Raw genomic sequence first — 17,520 nt, 5'->3', positions numbered from 1 at the left:
GGTTTCTGCCTCTTGCTAAAACAAAATAAAACCTCATACAAAAGGTTCCTGAGCGCTGCCGAGGCCGCGATGCCCCCGGGCTGGCGGGGAGGGTGTTTTTGGGCTCTGCCGGTAATTGAATTCAGCTTCTCCGGCGGCGCACAAAGGGCCCATTGAGGGCGGTGGGAACTGCCCCGCGCCAGCGCCAGCTCCCGCAGCTCTTCACAGCTCCTCAAAAGCCACTCGAGCCCCGCTCGGGAGAGGAGCCGGCATCTGCCAAGGAAACAGCCGGTGCGGGCAGCGCCGGGGGGGCGCCTGGGCACGGTCCCCTCCTGCTCGGGGACGGCTCTAGGCACCCACAGGACCTTTCCCAGCCTCTCAGGATCCATCCTGGCCCTGACTGTCCCGTGGCCTCCCCGGGGCTCCACGCTCCTGCCCGGCCACAGCTGCCCGTGGCCCCGGGACAAGACAAAGGTGGCATTTTGTGGAGTTGGCAGAGGCGCGGATGTTGCCACCAGCGAGCGGGCAGCGGGACAGCTCCCCCAGCCCCGCTGAGCTCCCGTCCCCTGTCCCCAGCAGCCCTGGGAGCTCCCACAGTGTCACATCCCCGGCGCACGGGCCGGGGGCCGGGCCAGCTTCACTCGGAGCCACAGGGATGCGGGCTGGGGCAGGAGCAGCGCAGCTCCCAGACGTGGGAGGGCAGAGGAAGGGGCCGATGCTCAGGGAGGGCTCCCAGCGCCCTGCAGCCCCCCCCCAGGTCCCTGTCCCCCCGTGCGCAGCCCCGGGGCTCACCTGCGAGTCGGAGACCTCGGAGGGTTTCTCGGTCAGGCTGCTGCTCTCGGCGGGGATCAGGTCGTTGTACTTGGTCACGTCCTCGTCCGAGTAGTGCAGGCTGCCGGGGCTGGGCCGGGGTGGGGACCTCGGGGACAGGCGGGTGCGGTCAGCGTGTGTCCCCTGGGCTGCGCCACGCGGGGACGAGCCCAGCGGAGCCACAGGTTCTGCTCAGGGAACAGCCCCCAGCCGAACCAGCCCCTTCCCAGGAACCCTGATCCCGCCGGCGGGGACTTTCGGGGGGCTCTGGGCAGGGCAGGGTCACCCCCTCGGGATCCAAGCCCGTGGAGGAGCAGGGATGGACACAGTGACCGAAAATGCTCTCCCTGCCCGGGGAGGGGGCTGTGCCAAGGGGTCCCTACCGGGTGTAGATGCCGTTCTTCCGGCAGAAGGAATTCTTGACGGAGAGGCGGCGGTTGTTGAGCTCCAGGGCGGGGAAGCTGCCCTCATCCAGGCTCACCATCTCCCCGTGGCTCAGGGCGGCCGCCTTGGAGCTGTTCCCTGGGGGATGGGATGCTCAGCCTCCCCCAGCCCCTCCCCAGGCAGCACAGCTCGGGGGGCTGGGGATGGCCCCGGGGGGATTGTGCTGGCTCCAGAGTCACCAGGGGCCTGGGGACAGCAGGAGGTGCCAGCCGGGCCCTGCCCCAGCTGCCCCAGCTCCCCACTCCGGGCTGTTTGCTTAACGAGGAGGTCTGGATTTTCCCCACAATTTGAGCCCTTGATGGAGCTAAGAAAACAGAGCTGTGTTTGGCTAATCCCGGTGACCTCTGCGAGCCCCCGGGGCTGCCCTGCCTCCGCAGCTGTCTGTGGGACAAGTCCTTCATTCCATCCCGAGCTCCCAGCGCGTCCGGGAAGCCGCAGCATCGCTCTGGGGTGGCGCTGGGCTCTGGGGGAGCTGCTCCCAAAGCGGGCGGGATGGGAGGCTCCCACCACTCCACCCAGAGCCCAAAGACAGGGAGAGACCCCCAAGAGGCTCCCACGGGGGCAGGAGGGTCCTGTCACCACCCACCACACTCCCCCACTCACCCGAGTCCGACTTCTTGGAGTATTTCTTGCTCTGCCCGCGGATGATGAGCACGAAAACGAGGAGGAGGATGAAGATGAGCCCCACCAGGGCAATGACCACCAGGAACCACCACTCCTCGTAGAACGGGTTGGTTTTCTGGGCTGGGGCACAGCAGGGAGGATCAGAGGGGGACAGGGGACAGTCTGGATGGGGACACCCCTCTGCAGGGGTCACTTGGGGGGCTTTGTGAGGCCTGGATCCACGGGGAAGGGCTGGAGGGGGATTTGGGACTCTGTAGGAGCCAGGAGTGTGGTTCAGTGATGGCCACAAGAACAGAGCGACACCAGGACCCTCCCAATGGCACAGGGGGACGGAATCCCCCAGGAACACACCTGACACGGAGGGGGAAGGGGTGCTGGGGGTCCCGTAGCCATAGTCATTCACAGCAATGACACGGAAGTCGTAGCTGACCCCCTGCTTGAGGATGTCCATGCTGAAGGTGTAGGAAGTCACCTCCTTGGGGATGTCTTTGATGAGGATGTCCCAGAGCCCCTCATCTGGAAGAGACAACAGGGCTGGGAGGGGAGGGCTGGCCCTGCAGGACACCCCAGGGCAAGGGGTGATGTCCCTCCATCCCCCAGCCCTCCAGGTTCTGCCCTTTCCATCAGCTCCACTTGATCCCTTCAGCTTTCCTCTCGTGTTTCCCAGGTTCTGCACTGCGCTGGTAACCCTGAACTCCACACAAAGTGTCAGCAGGGTCTCCTCACAGCTCAGGCACGTACAACAATCCTTCTCCAGCCCACAGCCAAGGACACCACTGCAGCTCCGGGCCCAAAAACTGTTCTCAAATTCTCAAAGAGAATTGAGGAGCCTGGGAGGGTGGGACAGCATCACCTGAACTGCACAATTAACCCCAAGGTGGAAACGGACCCAAACTCATAAAAGTGTGAAACTCTTGAGCCAGGGCCCATCCTGGGTGCAGCCACAGCCGGGCTCTTGCACTGCCCAAGGTGCATCTTTGGAAGGGCTTTTAATAAATCCCTGCTTTATTCCTTTAACTCTGCCCAGCCTCTGCTCCAGGAGCCTCTCAGCATTTCCCTCATGGATCAGCACATGGACAACCCCCCAGCCACCGGGTCCTAATGCCTCAACCCAGGTCAGCTGTCCCTGCCTCAGTTTCCCCCGAGGTGGGGATGGGGAGCTGTGGTACCTGAGGGCCGAGCCTCGATGACGTATCTGGTGATGGGTCCTTGCCCGGGGTCCCCGCTGGACCAGTGGATGGTGATGGCCGAGCCATAGCGGGAGATGAAGGGTTCTCCGGGGGGGCCGGGGGCACCTGGGGACCGGAGGGCAGCTGGAGATGGGGGGCACAAAGCAGTGCCAGCCCCCAGCCCATCTCCTCCCTCTCCCCGTACCTTCCCCGGGCCCGGTGGTGATGTTGGCCTCCACGTCCGGCCCGTAGGCGAAGGTTTTGGCCCTGATTCGGAAGCGGTACGTGACACCCTCGGCCAGGTCCTTGACCTTCATCCACAGGGGGCTGTTCCCCTTCACGTCCACCGTCACGATCTTGCTCACGCCTGCGGGGACGGAGGCTGAGCTGCGTCCCCCCGAGCCCTCCCTGCTCCCCCCGGCCATGCCCTCACCATCCACGGGCGTGCAGGGCTCGTAGACCAGCCTGTAGCCCTCGAGGACCCCGTTGGGCAGCGCCGGTGGCTCCCAGGACACGTTCACTGACGTGGTGGTCAGCTCGCTGAAGCGGATGGAGCCGGGAGCGCTGGGGGCTGCAGGGGACGGGGCGGCAGGGCCGGCTCAGCGCTCCAGGGGACATCCAGCCCCTCTCCCTGCCTCCACCCCACTGCTGAGCACCAACTCACACCCCCAGAGCCAGCCAGCCCCTCTCCCTGCCTCCACCCCACTGCTGAGCACCAACTCACACCCCCTGCTCCCCAGCCCTGCTGCCACTCCCCGTCTCTCCTCCCAAGACCTTCATCCTTCTCGAGCCTCGGATTGAACTCGCTGGGGCGAGCCCAGGGATGTTCTGCTCGGGTTTGCAGGATGAGGGGGAATCCCTGGAGCCGTGGAGACACCTCCCCACGGAGCCCGGGGGTGCTGGGGGAGCCGTGCCACGGGCCCCACCTGCCTGCTGTGTCCGTGCCTTCACGGGGGGGCTGCGGGGCCCGTCCCCCGCCGCGTTGAAGGCGGCCACGCTGACCCAGTACGAGGTGTAGCCCGTCAGGTTCTTCAGCTTCACCCCGGTCTCGGGCAGGAAAAGGGTCTTGACCCGCGTGCTCTCGTTCTGGCGCTGCTCCTCCCAGAAGTGGATCTGCGGGAAGGGCCGTGGGGAGCTGAGTGAGGCCCGGATCCCACCCAGCTCAGCCTCCCCGAGCCCCCGGCTGGGCTCCAACGTCCCTGCCCGGGCTCCCGAGCCCCTGACCCAGCCTGGCGGCTCCGGGTGCTCCGGAGGGAAGGGAACAGCCTCTCCTCCAGGAGAGCTCCAGGCGGTGCTGGGCATCAGACACCGCTCACATCACCCGGGTGATCGAGCCGTGCCTGGTTCCCGAAGGGTGGGGCAAGCAGGAGGAACCACAACGGATGGGGACCAGGAAGTGTCTGGAGCATGGGGCTGGGTACCGCGGCTGCATCCTAATGCTGCAGGGGCATCCCGACACATCCTGGCTGCATCCCGACACATCCCAGCTTTATCCCAGTGCATCCCGGGTCATCCCGGCTGCATCCCGACACATCCCAGCTGCGTCCCGGGACATCCCGACACATCCCAGCTGCGTCCCGGGACATCCCGACACATCCCAGCTGCGTCCCGGGACATCCCGACACATCCCGGCTGCATCCCGGGGCATCCCGACACATCCCGGCTGCATCCCGACACATCCCAGCTCTATCCCAGTGCATCCCGACACATCCCGACACATCCCGACACATCCCAGCTCTATCCCAGTGCATCCCGGGGCATCCCGATACATCCCGGCTGCATCACGACATATCCCAGCTCTATCCCGAAGCATCCCGACACATCCCGACACATCACAGCTCTATCCCCGTGCATCCCGACACATCCCGGCTGCGTCCCGGGGCATCCCGACACATCCTGGCTGCATCCCAACATATCCCGGCTGCATCCCGATGCATCCTGACACATCCCAGCTCTATCCCCGTGCATCCCGACACATCCCGACACATCCCAGCTCTATCCCAGTGCATCCCGACACATCCCGACACATCACAGCTCTATCCCCGTGCATCCCGACACATCCCGGCTGCGTCCCGGGGCATCCCGACACATCCTGGCTGCATCCCAACATATCCCGGCTGCATCCCGATGCATCCTGACACATCCCAGCTCTATCCCGGCGCATCCCGGCCGCATCCCAGGGCTGACGGCGCCATCTGCTGCTCCGCCGCCGCTCGGCATCGGGATGTTTCACCCGGGATCTCCTCAGGACTCCAGCATCTTCCCAGAGCCCCTTCCCCAAGGCACTCCCAGTGTTCCCCAGGGACTCGGCACCTCCCCAGAGCCCCCCGTGTCCCCAAACCGCGGCCGGGTGCTCGCTCTCAGGTGACAGCAGGTACCTTGTAGCCCTGTATGTCGCCGTTCTGGCTCTCCACAGGGGGCGGTTCCCAGGTGACATCCAGCTGCGTGGCCGTGGCCGCCTGCACAGCCACGTTCTGAGGCGCTCCGGTGGGCACTGTGCCGAGGGAGGGGACAGTGTCACCGCGCCGCTGCGGGGGATGCGCTGCCTCGGCTGCGTGCGGGGCTCCAGGACAGCCGAGCCCCCCTCCTGCAGCCCCCGGGAGGGGCAGCCCTGCCAGGACTCACCCGCTTCCCCCACGAACACCTCCTGGGGGGGGCTGGGGGGTCCCTCGCCCACGGCGTTGTAGACGCTCATCCGGATCTCGTAGCGCCGGTGCTTGCTCAGGTCTGGGGGACAAAGGGCGAGTGGGACCCTCCCCGTGCCGGGGCAGCCCCGCTCCCCCCGGGGGACCTGGCAGAGCCCCCCCTTGTTGGGAAGAAGGGGGTGCCCCCAAGGAGCAGCCGGAGGGGTCCCAGCAGTGCGGGGACACACAGGGGTGGCAGTGGGGGACACACAGAGGGAGGTGGGGGGCACAGGGGGTGATGACTTACTGTCCAGCTCGTACTGGGTGAGGGACACCTCGCTGAGGTTGTGCACGGCATAGACGGCTGGGCAGGAGAGCAGGAGGGGTTAGTGCAGGGTAGGGGTGGGCTCCTGCCTCTGAGCCCCCCACCCCAGGGAGGGACAGGGCTCCCCTGAAGGGCTCTGGCACCCCCAGGTGCCCCAGCACCGAGAAGCCTTTCCATCCTGCAGCCCCCGAGTGGCAGGAGCTGGGTTTGCACACTGGGGTCCCCACGAGGGACAGGGCCAGTCCTGTCTTGGGCTCTGCCCTCATCACTCGTGTCCCTGGCACCCCCAGAGTGGATGTGACCCTGTTTCCTGCAGGGGCTGAGGACAGCAGCACACCTGGACACGGCAGGATGTCACACAGCCCGTGTTTGGCTCAGATCTGTAGCCAACTCAGCTACAGGGACACAGTGGGACAGAGCCAGTGACAACACAAGAGAACATTGGGGACCACAGAGCTGGTGGCACAAGGGAACCGGTGGTGGACAAGATTTTCTGAACCTGAGAGGGCTTCAGCCTGTCGGTGGCTGATCTGTTTCCCAAGGGAAAGTCCTTTGGGTAACTTTTGTCTCTCAAAAACTGTTGTGTAAATAAGATTTTAGCTCTCAAAACAATGACACAGATGTTGTGAAATGTTTTTCCTCTTGTCCCATCAATGGGATGAGAGAGGTGTTGTTCCTTGCACCAGTCGGGTTAACCTGTATCAGAACACCTCATAAAAAGGGTTGAAAACCCCGAAATAAGGACTTTCTACCTCCTGAGAAAATAAAACCTCTGCTGCTGTGATATGAACCCTCATTTCCTACTTCGTGTCCATTAGTGATGACTGGTGACAGCTCCAGGGGGCACAGCCTGACCCTGGTACCCGGGAGATGCTGTGGAGCACAGGATGCTGCGCTGCTCAGGTCCCCTCCTGCCACCCCCGGGTCACCCCAGTCCCTGTCCCCAGGGTCGCTGGGGCCGTGGTGACTCACGGGCGAGCTCGGCCCAGCCGGCGCTGGGGTGGCCGAGGCCGCGCAGGGCGAAGCCCCGCAGGCTGTCGTACACCAGCTCCCGGTAGCGCAGCCGGAACCCCAGCAGGATCCCGTTGATCTTGTCCTCAGCCGGGGGCTGCAAGGGGAGCCAGGGAAGGCGCTCAGAGGCTGCTCTGACCCAGGGCTCCCTGGCACTCCGAGGTGCCACCTGCCAGGTCGGGGCAGAGGGGACGGTACCTGCCAGCGGATGAGCACCGACGTGGTGGTGTGGGGAGTGATGGAGAGGATGGTGGGAGCCTCCTCGGGGGCTGTGGGGGTGGAAAGAGGGTGGTGAGGCTGCGGAGATGCCCAGGGCGAAGGAGGAATTCCTTTGGGCACGGGGGTGGCCGCTGGCCCTGCCCCAGGAGGTGCTGACCCGCCTGCAGGGTGGTGAGCGACTCCGACTCCTCGCTGTACTCGCTGTCCCCGATGTCGTTCGTCGCCTTCACACGGAACTTGTAGGAGGTGAAGGGTTTGAGCCTGCAGGGAGCGGAGCGCGGTGGGGACAGGGCAGCCAGCGGGTCACCCCCGATCTTTCCTCCCTCCCACCCTGTACCAGCGCTTCTCGTCACTCGGGGAAACTGAGGCACGGGGAAACCACCCGAAGCGTCATCGCCCAGCAGCCCCTCACCTGTCCACGACGAAGGAGGTGGCGTTGTGGCTGACGGGGGCGGAGTGCAGAGCCCAGTCCCCGTCGGGCAGCTCTCGGCTCTGCACGGTGTAGTAGCGCACGGGGGAGAGGCCGTCGCTGCCCGGCTCCCAGGACAGCAGCACGCTCCGGGCCCGCACCTCCTCCTGCTGAGCCAGCGGCTTCCCGGGGGGCTGCGGCCGGGCTGGGGGAGGCGAGGGGCTGGGAGCGCTGCGGGGACACCGCCAGCCCCCCGCCGCCGGCCAGGCCCCCCATCGTTACCTCTCTTCTCGGTGGTGACTACCAGGGCTTCGGCCGCCTCGCCCCAGCCCTTGCGGGTCTGCGCGGTGACACGGAACAGGTAGGTGGCCTCGGGCTGGAGGCCGGTGGCCGTGAACTGCCGGGCGCTGGCTTCCAGCACCTCCACGGCGGCCGCGGTCACCGCCGAGGTGTTCAGGCGGTGGCTGACCTGGTAGGCTGCGGGGAGGGAGCGCAGTGCTGGGGCTGGGGAGGGGACACCAGCCCGGGACCGACATCCGAGCAGGGAACGTCACCCCTGAGGGTTCCCAGATGGTCAGGGGATCCCGGGGAGCGGATGTCTGCCTCCCCACGGCGACCCCTGCTCCCACAGGATCTCTGCATCCCCCCGCGGCGTGCCCGGGATGCTCCCACCTACCCAGGATGATGCCGTTGGGTGCTGCCGGCGGCTGCCAGATGAGCCTCACCAAGGTGGTCCTCACTTCTGGAAAGAGGAGCCCCACGGGGGGCCCAGGCACTGCGGGGGGAGAGACTGGAGTCACTGGGAAGTGGGGGAAGTGCCAGATCCCATCCCCTGGGAACGGGAGCCCCGGGTGTCCTGGTCAATGGGAGAGGGATCGCCCCAGAGAACAGGGGTAGGATGGGATTAGGCACCCAGGGAACCCCCCCAGCCCACCCAGCTGCTGTCACCCACCGTCATCCAGTGTCCTCTCGAGGACAGGAGGCCGGCTGGGGACACCATCGCCCATCCTGGTGAAGGCCAGCACGCGGATCTCGTACAGGGTGTACTTGTCCAGCCCGGCCAGCTGGGCACTGCGGGAGGCATTGCCCTCGGCCAGCCAGAACCGGGCGCGCACCTCCGAGCCCTTCTCCTTGTACAGCACCTGCAACACAGCCCGTGTGGCACAGCTGGGCCAGGCTGGCACTGGGGGGCACCAGCTGCTGGGGCAGCACAGCCGGGGGCAGGGGAAAGCTGCGCTGCCCGCGGCCAGGAGCTCACTTTGTAGCCCAGGATGAGCCCATTGCAGTCAGCCTCGGGAATGTCGCTCCATCGGACCATCAGGCTGCTGGAGGAGGTGGCCACTGCCGACACATTGCTGGGGCCGGAGGAGGGGACTACAGGCGGGGACAGAGAGGGTCAGTGGCCGGATTGGCCCAGGTGGGTGCCCACTCCCGGGCGGGCAGTGGTACCTGACTCCCGGGTGCGTCCCAGCACCGAGGGGCTCCAGGGCCCAGAGCCGATGGCGTTGAAGGCCTGGACCTGCACCCGGTACTCCGTCCACTCCTCCAGGTCCTCGATGGTGAATTCCCGCTCCACGCGGTCGCGGATGACGTGGAGCGCCGGCTGCCCCCGCCCGTCCGCCCGCGTGTAGCGGATCCTGTACCCCACCGAGTCGGGGTTCCCGTTGTACTCCTGCTCCAGGAGGGGCTGAGGGACAGGTGCTGTCACTCCTGGTGTCCCACAGCCCCCCCAGCTCCATCCCCCTTCAGCTCATGCAGGCGCAGAACCCCCCTGACCCGCGGCCGTCCCTCACCATCCAGCGCAGCCACAGGCTGGTCTCGCTGGCCGTCCTCAGGGTGACATTGGCAGGGGCCATGTCCGGGGGGGCTTGGAGGGTCTGGATCCTCCGGGAGGGCAGGCTGGGGGGGCTGGTGCCCACAATGTTCACCTGCCGCATGCGGAAACTGAGAGAGGAGAGGGGAGGTCAGGGTGGGGGACAAGGGGGCTCCGGTCCCCTGGGGGGGACAATGAGGGGAGGTCGCGGTGGGGGACAAGAGGGCTCCAGTCCCCCAGGGATGGCACCGCGGCTCCGCCCTGGCACTTGCCTGTAGTAGGTGTAGGGCTTCAGGTTGGGGACCTCCATGGAGCGGGTGTCGGGCTCGTTGGCCAGCTGGTGCACGAGCCCCCACGCCCCAGTCTCGCCGTTCTGGCCCACCTGTGGGATGGCAGTGGGGTGAGTGGGGCCAGCTGCCCCCAAACACCACCTGACCCCTGTTCCAGAGCCCCCCTATACCTGTGCCTCCACCTGCCAGCGGGAGATGGAGGTTTTGCCGTCGTAACCCGGGCGAAACTGGATGGTGACGGAGCGGGGGCCGATGTTGGAGATGCCCAGGTTGGTGGGGGCACCGGGGAGCTCTGTGGGGACAGGGCAGGGTGGGTGGCACCGGCCGCTTGCCCCCAGCACCGCGCACAGCACCCCAAAACCACCACTGTGCTCACCTGGGGGGACCCCTGAGGAGATGGTAGAGGAGGAGACCTGTCCCTGTCCCTTGGAGGTCATGGCGGCCACCTCGATGGTGTAGGTGGTGAGGGCGGTGAGGCTGGTGACGCGGTACTCCAGGGTGACATTGGGCAGGTAATGCGTCACCCGCGTGTTGGTCCGATTGTACTCCTCCCACGAGATCCGGTAGCCTGGAATGCACCCCCGTGTCACCTCGGTGTCACCCCTGTGTCACCCTTGTGTCACCCCCGTGTCACCCACCCCAGCGGCTGTGCAGGGACAGGACAGGCAGGAGATGCTGCAGGGTGGGAAGCAGACAGGACAATGGGGAGATGCTGTAGGGGAGGACAAGGACACGCGAGTGATGCCGTGGGGTGGCAATGGGACACAGGGGAGATGCTGCACAGTGGGAACGGGACAGGAAAAGGGGGAGATGCTGTGGGGCAGGAAAGGCACCGATGGCGGAGCCGCTGCTGGTGCTCCCTTACCCGTCAGGATCCCGTTCTTCTCCAGAGGCTCCTGCCAGCTGACCTTCAGGGATGTATCCAGGATGTCACTGAAGCTGAGGTGTCCCACAGGGCCAGGCACTGCCCAAAAGACACCCAGACTCAGCGCCCAAGCACAGGAGCCCTCGGCACCCACGGGACCCCCTCGAGGAGCGAGCGGGGTGGGGGCTCCCCTTGGACGGGGCATCCCGGGGCTCGGCAGCTGGACAGAACCGGGGGGACGGGCAGGGTCCATCCCGCGGGAGTCGGAGCCTCCCCGTACCGTCCTCGTGGGTGCGCACCAGCTGCGGGGGGCTGCGCGGGCCGTCCCCGGGCGTGGTGAAGCACAGCACCGAGGTGAAGTACTCGGTGAACTTGCGCAGCCCCGCCACGAAGCCCACGTGGACGCTGGCCTGGAAGTTGGGCCGCACCGTCACCACCGTGGCCTCGTCCTCGTGCTCCGGCTCCCAGGCGATGAGCTGCGGGAGAAGGGAACCGCCATGGAGATTCCCAATGTCCGTGACCATCTCCGGCCTCCTCTTATTAATTCGGTGCTGATTAACGATCAATTAACGGCACTGTTTACAGAGCTGTGATTAACTCCGTCGATAACGGCACGGGATCCCCCTTGCCCGCATCCAGGAGGGATGGCCGGGCATTTAATTGGTATTGTGCAAGATAGCCTCTAGCAACTTAATTAAACACTAATTAGGCCCTAAAAATACTAATCAAAAATACTAAGTGGCATTTAATAAGAATGTTAAATATCCTACTCACGCTGGTTATCTCATCCAGCGGCAATTAAATTCCCGAACTTCTTTCGAGTGGATTAAGATACAAGTTTAATGTTTTAATTCAATTTCATTAATGTAAATTTGAATTAATTGCAATTTGGAATTAATTACAGAGCATGGGAGACTCCGAGCCCATGTAAGTGTTAAATAACAGTAAATATTATTTTAACAGTCAGGAGAGATCCAATTAAAATCTGGGATTTCCGCAAGGAGGAGCCAAGACAGTTTGTGGAGGTTGACCATGTTTTCCCCACAGGCTGCTCTGTTTTTGGGAATCACCCTCACCTTGTAGCCCTGGTTGATGCCGTTGATGAACTGGGGGCTGGGGGGGTTCCAGGTGAAGCGGATGGTGGTGGAGTTGGTGGCCTCAGCCTGCACATTCCCTGGAGGCACCGTGGGCACTGCCAGGATGAAGGGACAGCTCACAGAGACAGCTCCACAAGGTCCCCTCCACCAGCTGGGTGCCCACCCCGGCTCATCCCTTCCCGGCACATCCCAGTCCCCCTGGGACCTCCACACCCATCCTCCTGCCTCCCATGTTGGGGTGCCCACCTGCCCTGCCCACCCCTGATCGTCCCTGCCTACCTCCCTGCAGGGTCCACTCTGTCACCTTCATGCTGTAGACCCCCAGGCCGGCGCTGTTGTAGGCGGCCACCTCGATCTCGTAGTTGGTCCAGATGATGAGATCCTCCAGGAGTAGGTTGTTGACCTCGGCGTTGGTGATGTTCTTGAACTGGTACCCCACAGGCAGCCCGGCCAGGCAGTACCTGGGGACCGGCAGCTGTCAGAGCTGCCACTGTCCCCACCAACACCAGCTTAGGGACCCTTGGGCTGGCACCCACCGGATGATGTAGCCCTTGAGGACCCCGTTCTGGTGGCTCTCTGGGGGCGGCTGCCACTGGATCATGATGGACTGGTTGGTGCGGCCGCTGGCGATGACGTTCTGGGGGGGAGCAGAGGGCGGCTCCTCGGGCAGGGACACCCTGCAGGGGTGGGGCAGGGTGAGCACCCAGGGTCACCAGCCCCCCCGGGACCCCCGGCCGGGACTCACCTCTCCGTGTCCTTGCTGAACTGTCCCCTGCCCACGTCGTTTATGGCACACAAGCGGAACTGGTAGGAGCGAGCAGGGACCAAGCCCCGCACTGTCACCGATGTCACCTCGGGGTCCACGCTGGCCAGCAGCACGGTCCAGGGTGCATCTGAGGAGGAGGGGACAGCAGGGTGGGGACCTGACCTGCAGGACACTGGGGCCCCCTGCCCAGCTGAAGAGTCCCGGGGTCCCCAAGCTCCCTGAGGTGACCAGGGTGACTCTGGGGACATCTCCCAGTGCCCGGGGGGGTGGGAACAGCCGCTTACTGTTCTCGGAGACCTCCACGACGTAGCGGAGCAGGGGGCTGTTGCCGTCGAAGGGCTTGGCCCAGGTGAGGTTGATGGCCCGTTTCTCCTGCGGGCTCAGGGCAGCCACGGGGCTCTCGGGGGCGTGGGGGAGCTGCCTGGACAGGGGGGTTAGGGAGGGAAGGAGGGAGGGGCACAGCCCCGGGCAGGGGGAGCAGGCAGGATGAGGGGGGGTCTCACCGGACACGGAGGTGGGCGCTGCGCGAGTCGTTGCCCCCGGCCGAGATCACCTTGCAGGTGTAGGTGCCGATGTCACCCGACCAGGTCTGGGAGATGTGCAGGGTGCCCACCTCGTCCAGGCGCACCCGGGGGCCGCTCTCGGGGCCCAGCGGTGCCCCGTCCTTCTCCCAGACGTACCTGCCGGGGAGACCCAGGTGCGCTTGTGCCCCGCAGTCCCCCAGCTGTCGCAGGGCACCAGGTGGCACTGCAGGACCACCAGCGCGGGGCCGAGGAGGAGGATTCCCCATCTCCCTCCTCAGGACAGCGGTGACAGCAGCCAGGGCGGCAAGCCGGGGATCCGTGGACTCCCCAACCTTCTCACCCACCTGACATCCACACTGGGGTCATGGGTGACCCCGCAGCTCATGACGGCCTTGGTGCCCTTGATGACGCTCTGGTCCTGTGGCGGGTCGGTGATGCGTGTCCTTGCTGTGGGGGACACAATGAACCACCGGGGAGCTGCCACCACCGAAGGAACCCCGGAGCTGGCAGCAGCAGGGACAGTGCCCGTTTGCACCCACCAAACCCAGCGCCCACCCCCGGAGAGCTCCGTCCCACCCCAGGGAGCCAGGCAGGGTCCCTCTCTCCTGGCTGAGGTGACACGGGCCCACCGCGAGTCCCTTACCCCACACCACCAGGTCGGCAGAGGCCTCGTCCACGCCGCGGGAGTTGGTGGCCAGGCAGGTGTAGGTGCCGGCGTCGGGCAGGTGCGCGGGGCCCACCAGGAGACTGCCCGACTCCAGCAGGGTGAAGCGCGGCAGCTGCACGGAGCCGCTGGCCAGCACCCGCTCCCCTGGGGACACGGCGGAGCCCCGTCAGCGCCGCGGCCACCGGTGCTGTGCTCAGCGAGCCCCACGGCGACTCTCGGGGGACAGCTCTGTCCCCAGCCCTTTACCTTTCTGCCAGGTGATGGCCGGGCGCGGCGCCCCCGAGGTCTCGCAGTTGAGGATGACGGACATGCCGTCGATCACCGCGCTGTCCTGGGGACCCCGCGTGATGTTGGGGGCGATGCCTGTGGGGCACAGAGGTGCACAGCCCCCCCCCCTTGAATTCCCGGCCTGGACCTCACCCAGGAGAGTTTCCTGGGGTCCCTGAGCCCCCTGTGGGACTGATCCAGGGGCACATCCCACCCATCACCCACTCCCAGGGCAGAGGAGGGCTGGCACCTACTGGTCACGGCCAGGTACGTGGTGGTCTGCACCTCGCCGGCCGCGTTGCGGGCGAAGCACTGAAACATTCCGGTGTCATCGGGGACCAGCCCGCTGATCTGCAGGCTGCCGTCCTCCAGCAGCTGGAAGCGGGACAGCTTCTCCAGGTGCAGGAGGGCAGCGTCCTTGTACCAGGCCATCTCGGGAGGGGGGACACCTGCACGGGTACAGCCGTGTCAGGCACGGGGTGGCGGCAGCGCACGGAGGGTGCCGGGGAGCAGCTCACCCTTGGCTTGGCAGGGGATGGCCACCACCTTCTCCATCTCGGCCGTGATGTGTCTCTCCGGCTCCCTGACGAACTGCGGGGGCTCTGCCGAGGGAACCAGGGAATAGGAACGGGGACAGAGCTTCTCTCCAGGGTCCTTGGGCTGAGCAGTGCCCCTCCCGTCACCTCCCATCCCAGCCCCGGGGCCGAGCCTGCCCCAGCTCATGGCACGCGTGGTCTGGGCTGCTCGCGGGCAGGAGCTCATCCAGCAGGGACAGGGAGGTGTCCATGGACAGGAGCTCACCCAGCACGGACAGGGAAGGAGCTCACCCAGCACGGACAGGGAAGGAGCTCACCCAGCACGGACAGGGAAGGAGCTCACCCAGCACGGACAGGGAGGGAGCTCACCCAGCACGGACAGGGAAGGAGCTCACCCAGCACGGACAGGGAGGGAGCTCACCCAGCACGGACAGGTAGGCGCCGGCAGTCACGGCGGGGACGCTGCTGCTGCGCAGCACAGCCTCACACTCGTAGAAGCCGCTGTCGCTCAGGGTGGGGTGCAGGATGGTCAGCCGGCGGCTGTAGTCGCTGATCCCGCTGGACACGGGCGCCCCGTCCTTCTTCCAGATGATGTGCAGCTTGATCAGTGGCCTGGGGGGGCGTGTCAAGAGCCAGCTCCAGCTTTCCTGGAGGATCCCACCTCCCTCCATCCCGCAGGTTCCAGGAGCGTGGTGGGAACAGATTTAGGGGGAGCCAGCCCCGAGGCTGGGCAGCGCCAGCGGGGAGATTCCCCATCCCCATCCCAGTCCCCACCCCACGGCTCACCTGGCGTTGGCCACGCACTCCATGGTCACCTCCGAGGTCCCGGCCACCACGCTGGTGTTCCTGGGTGGGACAATGATGGTGGGTGCGATGGGATCGGCTGGGCCACCCACGTCTGGGAAGAAGGAGGCCAGAGGGACAGCCATGAGCACCCCCTGCCCACGCTGGGGTGTCCCCAGGGAGGGCACCCAAATCCCCAGCTGCTCAGCCTGGAGGAGACAAAGGTGACAGGGACCTGATGCCTTCCAAGGTGTCCCTAAGATGTGTCCTGCCATGGGAGCCCCAGCACGCCCGGGCAGGGCCACCAGGCTGGTGACAGCAGGGAGGAGGGAGCAAGGAGTCCATAAAGCAAAATGATGGCAACAATAAAAAACCCTCATGTAGGCGCTGTAAAAACGTGATCGGCTCGAAAGCTGCTGATAGAGCTGAATCCATAAACAGGGGCTCCGGGATGTTTATGGAGCTCCAGGACTCCGAGGGACGGGAAAAACAGATTAATGGGGATGGGAGACAGGCAGAGCCCGCCACAGACAGGGATAACCTATCCCAACCCTGTGGGGCAGCAGGAGGGGAGATGGGGGAGAGCGTGACAGGGCTGGTGTCACTTCAGGGCATGTCCCATGGCGTGGGCTGTCACCAACCAAATGGGCTGGGGGAGCCTCGGAGCTCCTGGAGGCCCCAAAGGGACTGGGGGGACGAAGCCACAGGGGTGGCCCCCAGGCAGGGGCAGCTCCAGAGCACCGGGAGCTGACAGGGGGGCACGGCCAGGGGTGGGGTGTGCATGGGGTGACACTGCAGCCCCCTCTGCGCACCCCCCATCCCACAGCCCATCCCGGGGCACGGCCGGATGCAGCTGGAGCAGCTGCCTGTGACACACCAGCGCCTGCAGCACAGCCACCAGCTCCTAAATAAATTCCGAGCCGGCTGAACTGTTAAGTCAGCAGAAGCCGGAGCCTCCGAAGAGATTTACTGCAAATGAAATCTGGGGGCGAGGCAGGGGAGGGGGGCAGTGCCCCCCACACTCACTGGCCACGCTCAGGGTGATGGGCTGGCTCGTCTTGTTGTCACCGTTCTTGTCATTCACCGCCTGCACGTAGTAACGCCCCGCGTCCGGGGCCACCGTGGACAGGATGACCAGGGTGTTCTCCAGCGTGATGGCTCTGGGGGATCACAGGGAGCTGGTCACATCGAGCTGGGACCCCCAGTCCCCACCCAGCACCCTCACCTGCCTGGGGGCACCCCCACGGGACCCCCTCCTCTCCCTCACCTGCCCAACCCCAGGATTCCCTGAGCCCAAGCAGAGCCCACAGGATGGTGCAGATTCCCAGGATTTCTCTTTTTTTCCCGTTTTTTATTTAATGGAACGACCTAATCTGCTGGAAACATAAAATGCTGTGGGGAATATGTTTTTTTACCATTAAATATGAGATAAAGGAGTTTTATCTCCTCAATCCCGCTTTGCAAATCGAAAGGAGACCACTTCAATTCCTGCATAATGGGGGTTACAAATTCAATTCCTGCAGGCTGTGGCTGCCAGGACTCCGGCAGCACCGGGATCTGCCACAGCTCCGTGGGGACACCTGGCACACGCGTGTGTGCCGTGCTTGGCTCTCTCCCACCCTCTCTCCAGCCTTCCTCCCTCTTGTTTTCGGTTTTTGTTAAGGAATCCCTTTCTCTGGTGGCAAACAGAGCCATTGGTCACCGGGCGTGTCCCGGGGTTTTAGCACGATGCTCTCGAGGTGTTGGTTAAACACCCTTAGCGTGGGGACGAGGGGAAATGCAGGATGCTGGGGGGTTCCTGGGGGTTCCGGGGGGATCCTGGGGGTGCTCACATGCGGCTGCTGGGGGAGATTTTCCGTCCATCGCGGAACCAGGTGACCTGGGGCTGCGGGAAGCTGGCGATGCGGGGCGCACGGATGACGGCCGCCTCGCCGTGGGACACGCTTTGCTGCGTCTCGCTGTCCTCGAAGCTCCCCATGTCTGCAGGACAGCGGAGAGAACCGTGCCAGGGGCTGGGGACGCGCCCAGGGAGCCAGCCCCGGGTCTGGGGTTTGTGGGGTGGGCTCCTCAGGGGATGGGGCTGCTCCCGGTGCCCTCCTCGGCTGGCTCGGGGTGGGGGATTTGGGGCGGCTCAGATCCCACCGGATCCCCATGAAGGACCTGGAGCCCCATCACCCTTGTGCTGGGTCAGGACCCCCTTCCGAGTGTCCCCCACCACAGACAGGCTGCAGGCACAGCAGGGAGGGCCCGGTGCCGGGGCTCCCCAGCCTCGCTCCGCTCCCTATCCCGTGTCCCGGT

General features: G+C 65.2%; 1 protein-coding gene across 1 annotated transcript in view; it reads right to left on the bottom strand.

Moving 5' to 3' along the window:
* SDK2 (sidekick cell adhesion molecule 2) overlaps nt 1-17,520 on the bottom strand; it is a 45,111-nt gene that overhangs the window by 855 nt on the left and 26,736 nt on the right. The window contains exons 4-44 of the mRNA XM_088065306.1: nt 17,055-17,202; nt 16,249-16,382; nt 15,226-15,337; nt 14,861-15,051; nt 14,422-14,505; nt 14,158-14,352; nt 13,883-13,999; nt 13,613-13,780; nt 13,314-13,416; nt 12,949-13,125; nt 12,730-12,866; nt 12,425-12,572; nt 12,216-12,356; nt 11,959-12,140; nt 11,659-11,774; nt 10,863-11,058; nt 10,583-10,681; nt 10,094-10,285; nt 9,888-10,009; nt 9,700-9,809; nt 9,408-9,558; nt 9,064-9,301; nt 8,873-8,988; nt 8,567-8,756; nt 8,291-8,389; nt 7,897-8,091; nt 7,618-7,819; nt 7,363-7,466; nt 7,185-7,255; nt 6,948-7,083; nt 5,958-6,014; nt 5,652-5,753; nt 5,405-5,520; nt 3,953-4,139; nt 3,460-3,597; nt 3,232-3,393; nt 3,027-3,152; nt 2,209-2,373; nt 1,837-1,977; nt 1,173-1,311; nt 772-898 (exon numbers count right to left, since the gene is read on the bottom strand). Coding sequence (XP_087921432.1) covers nt 772-898; nt 1,173-1,311; nt 1,837-1,977; nt 2,209-2,373; nt 3,027-3,152; nt 3,232-3,393; nt 3,460-3,597; nt 3,953-4,139; nt 5,405-5,520; nt 5,652-5,753; nt 5,958-6,014; nt 6,948-7,083; nt 7,185-7,255; nt 7,363-7,466; nt 7,618-7,819; nt 7,897-8,091; nt 8,291-8,389; nt 8,567-8,756; nt 8,873-8,988; nt 9,064-9,301; nt 9,408-9,558; nt 9,700-9,809; nt 9,888-10,009; nt 10,094-10,285; nt 10,583-10,681; nt 10,863-11,058; nt 11,659-11,774; nt 11,959-12,140; nt 12,216-12,356; nt 12,425-12,572; nt 12,730-12,866; nt 12,949-13,125; nt 13,314-13,416; nt 13,613-13,780; nt 13,883-13,999; nt 14,158-14,352; nt 14,422-14,505; nt 14,861-15,051; nt 15,226-15,337; nt 16,249-16,382; nt 17,055-17,202 — 5,834 coding nt within the window. The remainder of the gene's footprint in view (nt 1-771; nt 899-1,172; nt 1,312-1,836; nt 1,978-2,208; nt 2,374-3,026; nt 3,153-3,231; nt 3,394-3,459; nt 3,598-3,952; nt 4,140-5,404; nt 5,521-5,651; nt 5,754-5,957; nt 6,015-6,947; nt 7,084-7,184; nt 7,256-7,362; nt 7,467-7,617; nt 7,820-7,896; nt 8,092-8,290; nt 8,390-8,566; nt 8,757-8,872; nt 8,989-9,063; nt 9,302-9,407; nt 9,559-9,699; nt 9,810-9,887; nt 10,010-10,093; nt 10,286-10,582; nt 10,682-10,862; nt 11,059-11,658; nt 11,775-11,958; nt 12,141-12,215; nt 12,357-12,424; nt 12,573-12,729; nt 12,867-12,948; nt 13,126-13,313; nt 13,417-13,612; nt 13,781-13,882; nt 14,000-14,157; nt 14,353-14,421; nt 14,506-14,860; nt 15,052-15,225; nt 15,338-16,248; nt 16,383-17,054; nt 17,203-17,520) is intronic.

The sequence above is a fragment of the Pseudopodoces humilis genome, chromosome 21 (assembly GCF_049639895.1).
Source record: "Pseudopodoces humilis isolate 2021_Gansu_Grassland_sample_001 chromosome 21, ASM4963989v1, whole genome shotgun sequence".
Classification (NCBI taxonomy): Eukaryota; Metazoa; Chordata; class Aves; order Passeriformes; family Paridae; genus Pseudopodoces; species Pseudopodoces humilis.
This window is presented reverse-complemented; position numbering and strand designations above follow the sequence as displayed.